This window comes from Microtus ochrogaster, chromosome 10 (genome assembly GCF_000317375.1).
Source record: "Microtus ochrogaster isolate Prairie Vole_2 chromosome 10, MicOch1.0, whole genome shotgun sequence".
In the NCBI taxonomy this organism is placed as follows: Eukaryota; Metazoa; Chordata; class Mammalia; order Rodentia; family Cricetidae; genus Microtus; species Microtus ochrogaster.
Window position 1 is genome coordinate 85297693 of NC_022016.1, and position 12332 is coordinate 85310024.

The 12332-nt window shown below is 43.7% G+C and overlaps 1 protein-coding gene across 6 annotated transcripts in view; it reads left to right on the forward strand.

Annotated features, from left to right (window-relative positions):
• The window catches only part of Vps13d (vacuolar protein sorting 13 homolog D), a 227774-nt gene that overhangs the window by 71067 nt on the left and 144375 nt on the right, over positions 1-12332 (forward strand). For all 6 annotated transcript variants that reach the window (XM_026782068.1, XM_026782067.1, XM_026782066.1 and 3 more), the window contains 5 exons: positions 3261-3523; positions 4183-4316; positions 7222-7377; positions 9428-9638; positions 10186-10260. In XM_026782068.1, coding sequence (XP_026637869.1) covers positions 3261-3523; positions 4183-4316; positions 7222-7377; positions 9428-9638; positions 10186-10260 — 839 coding nt within the window. The remainder of the gene's footprint in view (positions 1-3260; positions 3524-4182; positions 4317-7221; positions 7378-9427; positions 9639-10185; positions 10261-12332) is intronic.

A 12332-nucleotide genomic window follows, 5' to 3' on the forward strand; every position in this document is an offset into this window, starting at 1 on the left:
GGATAGCAGTTATGAATCTTAATGTAAATATCTGATAAGCAGGATATTAGTTATGAATCTTAATGTAAATATCTGATACACAGGATAGCAGTTATACATCTTAATGTAAATATCTGATATGCAGGATATCAGTCATGTGACCCTTGTGAAAGAGTTGTCTGAAAGGGTTGAGAACCACTGATTGCTATAGTGTGAGATTCTTATGGTTCAGGGCTGTTCTTGTTCTTGTATGGTTGGTGTTTTAGTGTGCCACCCAGGAGTTCCTCCCAGCTTAGCTTTGGAAGGGAGGAGCTCTTGGTCTCCCCTTTAGGAGGCCTAGCAGAGGAGACATTTTATCTCTTTGTGGGAACATTAGGAGCCCAACAGTGGCAGTTCTGGTGGCTTCTTGCTGGCCCCTGCCTTAACCAGGCATCTTACCTACTGCCATTTGAATCCTTCCAGATCTGCTAACATGGGCAACTCCACCCTCTTTTACACACACACACCTGGAGAAGGTCCAAATGACTTGGGAGATTGCACAGGTTAGAAGTCTAGTAGTCACAGGTTAGATCTAGGTCTCTGATATCAGAACTGAATTCACTAACTCTTCATGGCCTCTGATCTTCGTCACTAGCTGAGTTAGCCTTGGGATGCGATGGATGTGTTTAGCAGCCCCTTTGAAGATGTTTCTCAGAACGGGAGGCTTCCCTGTATTTGGTTCTCCAGCAGAAGGGTGGTTTGGTGTTTGCTTTACTTCCTAAGTAGTCAGATCTTTGTCCCTTCCTCATCATGTCTTTAATATATAGGAGGACTAAAGTATTATTCTGTGCAAATACTAAAGGCATATAAATTCATGGAGCCAAACAATCAATTCTTACCTTGACTTTTGCTAACAGACATGCCCTTGTTAGTGAGGGGAGTGAGCTGCTTCAGGAAGAATTACTCTTCTGTTGGGATTTTGTATGTGAAATATAAATTACTTCACAGTGTTTCAAGGCTTGAAATATTTTCCAGAACGGGGTCTGACACACTGACTTTCCAGTCAGCACCAAGGCCTGACAATCTCTGCTCAGAATGGGGTGGAAAAATTTTACTGAGGGCAACATTTTTGTCCATTACAAAAGGGTAGAGTGTTTCTGTGACAGATGCTGTGTGAGAGAAGAAACTGTGCCTCGCCATGCCCTTTTCTAGAGGCATCGAGCCAGGTTTGGAGAAGTGAGACTGGAGAAAGCAGCCTCAGGCACGTCCCCAAGTCAGCCATCCCCAGGCAGGCTGGGGAGCGAGTAAATGGAGCAGCCAGAGCCAGAGTCCCTGGCTTCACAGAATCAAGTTCGACTCCCAGACCCTGTGACCTCCCTAGCCTGCCTCTGCTGGCCTTTGCCTGCTAGTGTGGTAATAGGGCTGGCCATCACTCTGAGGACACTGGGGTTGCAGACCAGGCCTGAGCGTCTTTCTTGGGAACCTTGAAGACTACAAAACCAGTCCCTGTCTCCTGCCCATCCCTCTGCCCCATTTCTACTCCAGGGTAGGGTGCTTGCTATTCACCTGTGACCAATGTCCTTTTCAGGCTAAAAGGCCTGGGGTTCGAGGTTAGTTGCAGTTAAAGAAGCCAGATAGTACTGGTTTATGAACGTGGTGTTTGTGAAGCCGTCCTGAGCTTCTAAGAAGGCCTGCCATCAGGAATGACAGGAGGAGTGATTGGGGGAGCACCTGCCACGTGCTTGCTGCTTCCACTTGCAGTGTTAGTAGTTCCCATTTTCTATAGGAGAGCACAGCTGAGACGGACAGGATTACTCTGGGCCTCTTAACTTCAAAGCCTTTGCTCTTCTTGCTGGACCAGCCTTTCCCAGCCTTAACACTGAAGGGTGGCTATTCCTTAAAAGTAGGGCCTGTGTCCAGAAGCATCTCGGAGTTTGGATTTTCCCCCTCATATTTTGGAGAATTCACATAGGCTTTGCCAGTTAAACATCTCCAATAAACCTTCCAATATCCAGGGCTGGAGGAATGGCTCAACAGTTAAAGCTACTTTTGCAGAATGTCCAGGTTTCATTCCCAGAACTCAGGTGACAACTCAGAACCATTTTGGAACTTCTGCCTCAGGGGACCAGTGCCTTTTTCTGGCCTCTGTGGGCACTGTACACATGTGGTGCAAAGTCATACATACAGGCAAGCACATACATAACACACGTAACAACAAAAATGAAAAGAATATCCAAAGTCTCTCAATTCAGATGTGAGCATTTTGGCTATTTGGATTGGGATGCTTAGCCTATATTGGTATTTCAGATCAGGCTGCTCCTATAGGACTGTATTGTGCATTGTGTCATGGCTAGGAGCATCCCAGCTCTACCTACCAGGTGCCAGCTGTGCCAGCTGTGCCGTTGTGCCTTCTCAATTATTATTGTTGTTATTGTTTTCCAAGACAGGATTTCTTTGTGTAGTGCTGGCCATCCTGGAATTCTTTGTAGATCAGGCTGACCTCAGACTCATGGAGCTCTGTCTGCCTCTGCCTCTTGAGTGCTCGGATTAAAGGCGTGCGCCACCACTGCCTGGTGTCCTCTCAGTTATTATTACTTCTAATAATTATTGTTAAAGACAGAAAAAAGAGGCTCTAGATGCTGCCTAATAAATACTTGCTACAGTCTAATGTTAGTTGAGGACTCTGTGTCCTGCTTTCCTAGATATAGCTCTCTTTGTCTCTGTCTCTGTCTCTCTAAAGAGGGACTGGAGAGATGGTTCATTGATTGAAAGCACTTGTTGCTCTTGCTGAGTGAGGACCTGGGTTCAGTTCCAGCACCCTTATGGTGGCTCACAACTATTTTCCAAAACTTCCAAAAGATCCAGTGCCCTCTTGTGACTTTTCCTGGTCACTGGGCATATGTGTGGTGAATAGGCACATGTGCAGGCAAAACGCTCATACACATAAAATAGAATAAGTTCTTTAAAAAATGTGATTAACCTCCAAAATGCTTATACTTGATGTGCTCCTAAAGCAGTGCTCAGAATATTTCCATGCTCAAAGGTGGCAGTTATGAAATACTGGAGTGGGGCCTGCACATCTGCAATCCCAGGTACATGAGTGCCTGAGCAGTAGGATCACCGAGTCCAGGCATCTGAGGCCATCTCGGATAGCATAGGGGTAACCTAAAAACAGAAGGAAAGAAAAAGCAACACTTAGCTGCTACTTACTGGCTCTGTGTAAGGCCTTGGGAGAGAGTGAAACACCGTGTTTCTCTTTGTGATTCTCTTTTTTTCTGTTTTTTTTTTTTTCTTTCTTGCAGGTCTACAAAAGATTCCTCCTGTTTCACTGTCGTTCTCAACAACCTCCGAGTGTTTCTCATATTTGACTGGCTGTTGTTGGTCCACGACTTCCTACACACTCCCAGTGATGTTAAGAAACAAAATGTTACTCCTGCACGCCACCGCAATGCCAGCAGCGAATCTGCTGTCGTTCCCAAAACTGTTAAGAGTGGAGTAGTCACCAAGCGGTCTTCCCTCCCGGTGTCCAATGAGAGGCACCTGGAAGTCAAGGTCAATGTAACAGGTGATTGTCCACACTGTGTGCCACAGTTTGGAGTTAACTCAGACCTGTCATACAGGACAGCTTCTCTGTGCCAGCCCCGCCCTCTTACTTTTTTGAGAAAGGATCTCACATGACCAGGCTGGCTGCAAACTCTAAGTTTGCCTGCTTCTCCCTCCTGAGTGCTGGGATTGCTGGTGTGAAACGCAGTGTGAGTGAGTCTTCCAGACCTGGATGAATAGGAATCTGTCAGCACTTCCCAACAGTGGCAGCTGGACATTAGTGGTCTGCACTCCTTGTGGGCAGTGTGAACAGCTGTGCAAAGCTGTTGTGGTAGCCCGTGCTGCTTGACTAACCCGGCTGACCCTTCTTCCTAGGTTTCTAAGTCCTTTGGAGATGGGATGCTCTTCTTTACTTTAGAGTATCTCTTGAGCCTCCCAGAGTGACCAGGATGTCATTTCTCTGTCTGTCTTGAACATGCCTATTGGACAGAGGAGCTACAGAGTAGTCTTTTCTGCCAGTCACTGCTTGGTTAGTCCAGCTGTGCTTGCCAGATCCTGAGTCTGGGATAACAGTGAAGCAGGACATTGAGAGCTCACCTGGTAGCTGGGCCGCTCGTGTTGGGACAGCTGGGTAATGCCAGTTTCCTTGCTTGCCTTGATTGATGACACTGTCCTTTCTAGGCACAGAGTTTGTGGTTGTTGAAGATGTATCCTGCTTTGATACCAACGCCATTATTCTGAAAGGCACCACGGTGCTCACCTACAAGCCCCGCTTTGCTGATCGTCCCTTTTCAGGAAGTTTGTTTGGTATTGAGGTAAGTTTACTGGTTGACTGTAACATTGCTGAGGGCTTCAGGGAGAACCATCTAGAAAAGTATTTGCCCCTGAGTGCTTATTTTTCCAGTGCCAGGAATGGAACCGAGGGCCTTGTGAATGCTTAGGCAAGTAATTTACCAGCAATCTACTGTATGTTAGGCCTAACCTTCAGAGTTTTTGAGTCAGTAGGACTGGGAAAAGACCTAAGAGTCAAGACTGTCTTAAATATGTGTGCATGTAATTAATATATATTATTATAAATATATTAAATATATAATATGATTATATATATAGTTATAACATACATAGTGTATTATGTGGTAGTTTATATATATATATGGATCTATATAGTGTATATAATTTGTAAAATATATGCAGGTGTATATATGTAATACAGTATAATTTATATACATAAATAGTACATCAATATGATAAAATATCTAGTATATTTAATATATGTGATATGTAATATATACGGATATAGTGCATATAATTTATATGTATGTGCATATATAGTATATGTTGTACAGTACTATATATAGTATGTATATAATTTATAATATGAATATATTGTGTGAGTATAATAGAGTGAGTGTATGTGTGTGTGTTTATTGCTTTGGATTGAACCAAGACCTTGTGTTTATTAGGCAAGTACTCTGTTAACTAAGGTAAGCTACGTTCCCTGCTCAGCTCAGTCCTTTTTTGTTTTGATTGTGTCAGTTGCCTAGGCTAGCCTTGAACTTTTGATTGTTTTGCTTTAGCCTCTGGAGTAGCAGAGATTATAGGTCTATGCACCATATTCATCATGGCCTCCTGAGCTCTTCTTAGGGAAACATCATGCAGTGAAGGACCTTTGCCTCTCCCCTTGCTTTTTCTTCCCCTCTGGAAGCTTACTTCCCTGTGTTCTGTCCTCCAGTGTGAGCCATGAACACACAAGGACTTTCCCCACACACCCTCCTCTCCTCAGGACACTAGTCAGGGTAACCTCTTAGTTCCTATTCCCACGAGCACCTTGTTGGGTAGTCTGGTTCTGCATGGCTCATCTCCCTCCTGTCAGGACTGATGCAGTGTTTTCCAGTGCTGAAAAGCATGCACCATAGGTCCCCTTAGCACATGCCAGGTTAATGTCTTACGCTCTAAACTCTCTCATGATCTCTCAAGAGGATTTAGAAGTGAGATCCAGTTGGGGATTGATTAATGACCACCAGGTACAATGGGGTTTTGTGCAGTTCTGAAGAGGAAAGGAAAATGAATCCTTTTCCTCTAAAGCCTTAGGAAGGCTCCGTGGCAGGTGTGCACAGTTGAGGCAGGTGTGCACAGTTGAGGAAGGTGTGCACAGTTGAGGCAGGTGTGCACAGTTGAGGCAGGTGTGCACAGTTGAGGCAGGTGTGCACCGTTGAGGCAGGTGTGCACCGTTGAGGCAGTAGTCCTGCTCGTCTTGAATCCTCTTCCTTCAGGCTGAGCACTGTCCTGTGAAGGGCCCTTGGGTAAGGGAGGCCTGCTTAGAACAGGCGGTAGGGTTTATATTGTATCCATCCCTTCAGAATACCTGCTCTGTAGTGATGCTCATGTGTGACCCAACGGACCATGACTCTTACTGGTGTGATTATTTATTATGAGGGTGGTAATTGTACCTTTGTCACCTGGATATGTCGTATGTAATATTAAGCAGCCTCTACCCTGTGTCTTTTTTTGTTATTTATTTATTTATTTATTTTTATTTGTATTTGTTTTGTTTTCTGAGACAGGATTTCTCTGTGTAACATTCCTGGAACTCTCTTTGTAGATCAGGCTGGTTTTGAACTCACTGAGATTCGCCTACCTCTGCCTCCTGAGTGCTGGGATTAAAGGCGTGTGCCACCACCACCCAGTTCACCCTGTGTCTTTTAAGCCTTGGGTTGTGGACAGAACAGAGGAGACAAGGTAGAAGCCATCTCTGTGGGATGCTCTTGGCTCAGGCATCTCCTTGGATATTCCTCTCCCACTTAGCTCAGGCATCTCAGTGGATGTTCCTCTCACTCTTAAATTAGGAAATTCTGGGAGGAGGGAAAATTAGCAGTCCCATATATAATTTTTATTGTTATTTTGGTGTGTTCTGTCTTGTCCTTAAAAGAAAGTCAATGTTATTATTATTTTTTTCATTTGAATCAGGGTTCCTCTATGTAGCACAGGCTGGCCTTGAATTTTAGTCTTCCTGGCTCAGCTTTCCTAATGTTGGGATTATAGTCATGAGTCTCCATGTCTAGCTTTGTAATATTTTGATGAGGCTGTATTTTCACATAACCTGTGATGTGCTGTACTTCCTAAGATTGATGTCGTGTGCCACCACCACTTGGCCCTCTATACGGTCTTTTCAACTGTGTTTTCCCTCTTTTCCTGTTTCTTCATGTTTCTAGAGACAGGATCTTGCTGTATAGTCCAGGCTGGCCTGAAACTTGTGATCCTCTTGCCTCTGTCTCTCAAGGCTGGGGTTAGTGTGTCACCGCTTTGGCTTTTAGTCCCTACCTTTAGGTGACTGCAGATCCTTAATCAAGTAGATTTGGTACAGCCTTACTTGCTTTTTTATTTTATTTTTTTCTTTTGACAATTAAAATGGTTAGTGAGATTTTCTATATTTTGTATTATTTCCTTAGGCTAGTTCCTGCATTTATTTGATCCAAGGGCAGGAGATCTATAAGCCATTGTGGGTGAATTGGGAACATTTTCCTGCAGGTGGACCACTGTACCTACAGTTGACTGCAGGCTAGAGTGGCAGCCCAGATCTTTGCAGCATTTACTTTAGCAACTGATTTGGGTCCTGTGAAAACACGGGGCTTATGGCTCCTGAGAAAGTCCACTGGTGCTGCTAACCCATAGACCCCTCCCAAGGCAGGCAGTAACCTTTGCTGTATTGTTTCATTTCAGGTGTTTTCTTGCCGGCTAGGGAATGAGCAGGACACAGCTCTTTCAATTGTGGATCCAGTTCAAATCCAAGTGGAGCTGGTGGGGAACTCCTCTTACCAGAATAGTTCTGGGCTCATGGATGCGTTCAACAGTGATGATTTCCCACCCGTCCTAGAGGTAATGCTGAGCAATGTCTAACCCATGGATGTATCCGTAGTTCCCTGTGCAGACATTCTTGACCACTCTGAGTCTAGTACCATCATAATTACTCCAGCACCTGTAATACATATGATGCTGCCTAGGATCTTGCACTGTGTGAACAGGATAAAAGACCCTTTAATAGGCTGGTATCATTTTGAAGTTCTATAAAAGTTGACAGGAAGCAGAACTCAACATAGTTAAGAATAGTGGGTAGATGGCTGCAGGATGGGGACATCTGGAGATGGGGTGGGGAGGTAGGATATAAGCCAGTAGAGGAGGAAGGACATTTCAGGTCAAGAAGTCGAGTTAGGGCAGAAGCAGACGGTCTTACTGGGACCGAGAGGTATTAAGGGAAGGTGAGGACCGAAGCTGAAGCTTCTTTTTTTCTTTTTAAACAAACTCCAGAAGTACCTTTATTTTATTTTATTTATTTATTTATTTATTTATTTATTTATTTATTTATTTATTTATTGCTGTGTATACAGTATTCTGTCTGATGGCCAGAAGAGGGCACCAGATTAAATTACAGATGGTTGTGAGCCATCATGTGGTTGCTGGGAATTGAACTCAGAACTTCTGGAAGAGCAGCCAGTGTTCTTAACCTCTGAGCCATCTCTCCAGCCCGATCTTATGTTCTTTATTTCATTGTACTTACGTGTGTGTGTGTATGTATGTATGTGTATGTGTGTGCGCGCGCGTGCGTGCTTGCCTATGAGTATATGTGTCTGTGTGTCTGTAGATATTCATAGAAGCCAGAGAAAAAGAGCTGGAGTTATAGGCAGTTGTGACTGCCTAGTGCAGGGACTGGGAACTGAACTCAGGTCATTTGGAAGAGCAGTAAATGCTCTGAACCCCTAAGCCACCTCTCTAAACCAGGTGTTTCTTTGATAAGAGGGCAGTAACTCATCAGTCTGCTTGAATCATGGGGGCCTGAAAGAGGAAAGCTATGCTGCTCTTGGGTTTGAGCGGCACCTCACTGGAAAACCTGAGTGAGGGAGTAAAGAAATGCTCCATCACAGACCTTTGCACCCTGCTGGGTTTGCCTGCTTACAGCATCTCTGCTGCCCTATTTCAGAAATGGTTCTTCCAGACTTGACCAGTGTAAAAGTTTGAATAAAGAAAAGATTTCTTCATCATTGTTGTTTTTATTAATAATAATTTTATTATTGTTATTATTATTATTGACAGGTACTCATGTAGCTTAGGCTGGTCTGGAACTCCTGATTCTTCTACCTCTGTCTCTGAGTACTGGCAATATAGGGGCAAAGAGATCCATTTTGTAGGTATCCTAGATTCATTTCTGTTGCTGTGATGAAATATCCTGATGAAAAGCAACTTAGGGGAGAAAAAGGGTTATTTCACCTTATAATTCCAGGTTATGGTTCAACATTATATAGAGGTCAAGGCAGAAACTTCCACAGTCAAGAGCAGAGAGAAATGAGTCTATACATGATTTTTTTCTTGCTCAGACTCAGCCCGATTTCTCTACTCTCAGTTCAGTACCTCCTGCCTAGGGAATGGTGCTGCCCAAGGTGGGCTGAGCCTTTACATCAGTTAAGACATGCCCTCTGAGACATGTCCAAAGGCCAACTCAATACAGTCTGTCACTGAGACTCCTCCCAGGTAATTACAGGTTGTATCAAGTTGACAAAGCTACCCATCACAGTTGATCAATTTATTTCAGAGATAAAAAGATGTAACGGATCTGTGTAAAATGGATAACAAACTATTGCCATTAGGAGGTCCTCACCCTTAGCCATATTCTTATCTCGTGAGGAATTAATTGCTCTAGTAATTATCCTAGTTTAGTTTTTTTTAATTTCATTCAGTCTTGTCACTACCACCTAATGACTGAGATACTACCTCATCATCATTTGCTTAATTTCAATATCTTTGCAGTCCTTTAAATGAGTTTGTGGTGATATCTGACATCTGGGACATAAAATAGGAATTATGTGTGAGTGATGTGGGGGCATAAAGCCAAAAGCAACTTTAAAAACTATTGCTACCTTTTACATTCCATTAGATTCAGTTACAAGCCCTGGATATTAGACTCTCCTATAACGATGTTCAGCTGTTTCTGGCCATTGCAAAGTCTATCCCAGAGCAAGCTAGTGCTGCAGCCCCGGACACAGCAGCCGTGGAGGCAGACTCTGTCAGCACTTGTCTCCCAGGGGCATCTCGAATTGGAGAGGACATCAGAGAAGGGTCAAGGCACACCTTAGATCCTGTCTTGGGTAGGTATCTTATTGAAAACTCAGTCTTCTTGAAAACACTTAATCTCTCTTTTTGTCTCTCATGTTTTACTCTGCACCAGACTGGTCCAACATTTGATATGTCATCAAACTTCTGGCAATCCTTCTGCCTCAGTCTCCCTAGTTTTTCACTTATTCACCATACTGGTAGCTGCCCCCTTTAACCTTTTCAGTTTTCTTATACACAGATCAATTGTTCATAATCTAATTGTCATTGAGTATGATTGTAAATCATAAGTATGACTTGACAGCAACTGTTCCAGGTTCAGCTAGGTTTCCGCTACAACAGCTCAACTACAAGTGACTTTTAAAGATTGAGACGACTTTTCCTGTGAAAACTTTGAGTCAGTGTTGCTCACACTAAACGATAGTCTTCCACTTTTAAGATACAACATAAGGAAATGATGGAAAAGTTCAAGGTACACATGATAGAGGTCTACACTAGGAGCCCATTTTACCTCGAGAAAGGAAATGGTATTGGTCCCCTTCCATCAGACGGTGGAGTAATCTGTGTCAAACTGTCTCCTAGAGTTACAGCTGGCTAGACTGCAGGAGCTGGGCTTCAGCATGGATGACTGTCGCAAGGCTCTCCTGGTGTGTCAAGGTAATCTGGATGTGGGCTCCGTGATCTGCTATTTGTCTTGACAACTTGGTTCCTTTTCATTTCCTCCTCAGTTCTGAGGGGGTGGAGAGGAAGGGAGACAGAGACTGAGAATGTGAATGTACAGGAGGCTTTGTGTATCCTCTCGGGGCTGAGTATTATTCTGGTTTGACCATAGTTGATCTGAAGGATTTTCTATGATCAGGAGGTTGACTAGAGCTGGCTGTATGGGGTCAGATGCTTCCTTTGCCCCTCATCAAGGTCCCTACTTTTTAGGGACTTTGGGCAAGTCACTGAGCCTCTCAGTGCTAGTGCTCCCTTACCTGTGAAGTCAGAGTAGGAGACCCTGGCCTGCAGGGATGTCTGGCACTTGGAAGGTAGTTGTCAGTCCTGGTTTCTGGTGTAGTATTGGCAACAGCGGTGATTCTGACAGCCATGGCCATGTGCTTGCTGCCTTACAGCTCTGTCTCTGGGCTTTTAAACAAATAAACCAACATTGATTGCATTTATTTCTTTGTGTGGGTGTATGTAAGTGGGTATCTATGTGCTACTGTGTGTACCCACTGAGCCATCTGACTGGGCCCATCTTTGTTTGATTTAGCGTCAGAGCATTGTATAGCCCAGGCCAGCCTTGAACTCATTATGTGCTTAGTATCATCTTGAACTCCTGATCCTCCTGTTTCTGTGTCTCTAGCGCTAGGGTCACAGGTGCAAGCCACCTTGCCTTTTATGCACCGCTGGTGATGGAACCCAGTGGGCAAGCCCTGTGAGCTCCATCCCTGTCCCCAGCCTGGCTCTGGGTTTTCTTGTGGAGTCTCCTAGCTCTTGGAAATATAGCCATTACTGTTCATACTTCCGATGAAGAAACTGGCTCAGATAGGTTAAGTAAATTTGTTCAAGTTTATCCATTAGTGTGGGCCTAAGGCATATTAAAGAGAGGTATGTCTGATGTGTAGAACCTGTGTTCTTTCTTCTGTGGCCCACTGTACACTGTGCCCTTCTTCCCTGGCACATCATACCCACCTTTTGTTACTCTTTTTTTAATTGATTTTCATTGAGCTCTAAATTTTTCTCTGCTCCCCTCCCTGCCTCTCTTCTACCCCTTCAATCCTCCCCCAAGGTCCCCATGCTCCCAATTTACTCAGGAGATCTTGTCTTTTTCTACTTTCTACTTCCCATGTAGATTAGATCTATGTAACTCTCTCTTAGTGTCCTCATTGTTGTCAAGGTTCTCTGGGATTGTGGTTTGTAGGCTGGTTTTCTTTGCTTTATGTTTAAAAACCACCTATGAGTGAGTATATGTGATAATTGTCTTTCTGTGTCTGGGTTACCTCACTCAAAATAATGTTTTCTAGCTCCATCCATTTTCCTGCAAAATTCAAGATGTCATTATTTTTTTCTGCTGTGTAGTACTCCATTGTGTAAATGTACCACGTTTTCCTTATCCATTCTTCGGTCGAGGGGTATTTAGGTTGTTTCCAAGTTCTGGCTATGACAAACAATGCTGCTATGAACATAGTTAAGCACATGTCCTTGTGGCACGATTGACTGTCCTTTGGCTATATACCCAAAAGTGGTATTACTGGGTCTTGAGGAAATATAACCCCAGCAGCACAGACACAGAGAGAAACAATAAATGGGACCTCCTGAAACTGAAAAGCTTTTGTAAAGCAAAGGACACAGTCAACAAGACAAACGACAGCCTACAGAATGGGAAAAGATCTTCACTAACCCCACATCAGACAGAGGTCTGATCTCCAAAGTATACAAAAAACTCAAGAAATTGGTCACCAAAAGATCACATAATCCAATAAAAAAATGGAGTACAGACTTAAACAGAACTCTCAAAAGAGGAATTTAAACTGGCTGAAAGACACTTAAGAAAATGTTCAACATCCTTAGTCATCAGAGAAATGCAAATCAAAACAATTCTGAGATTTCATTTTATACCTGTAAGAATAACCAAGATCAAATACATTGATGAAAACCTATGCTGGAGAGGTTATGGGGAAAAGGGAACACTTCTGCATTGGTGGGAATGCAAGCTGGTACAGCCTCTTTGGATATCAGTGTGG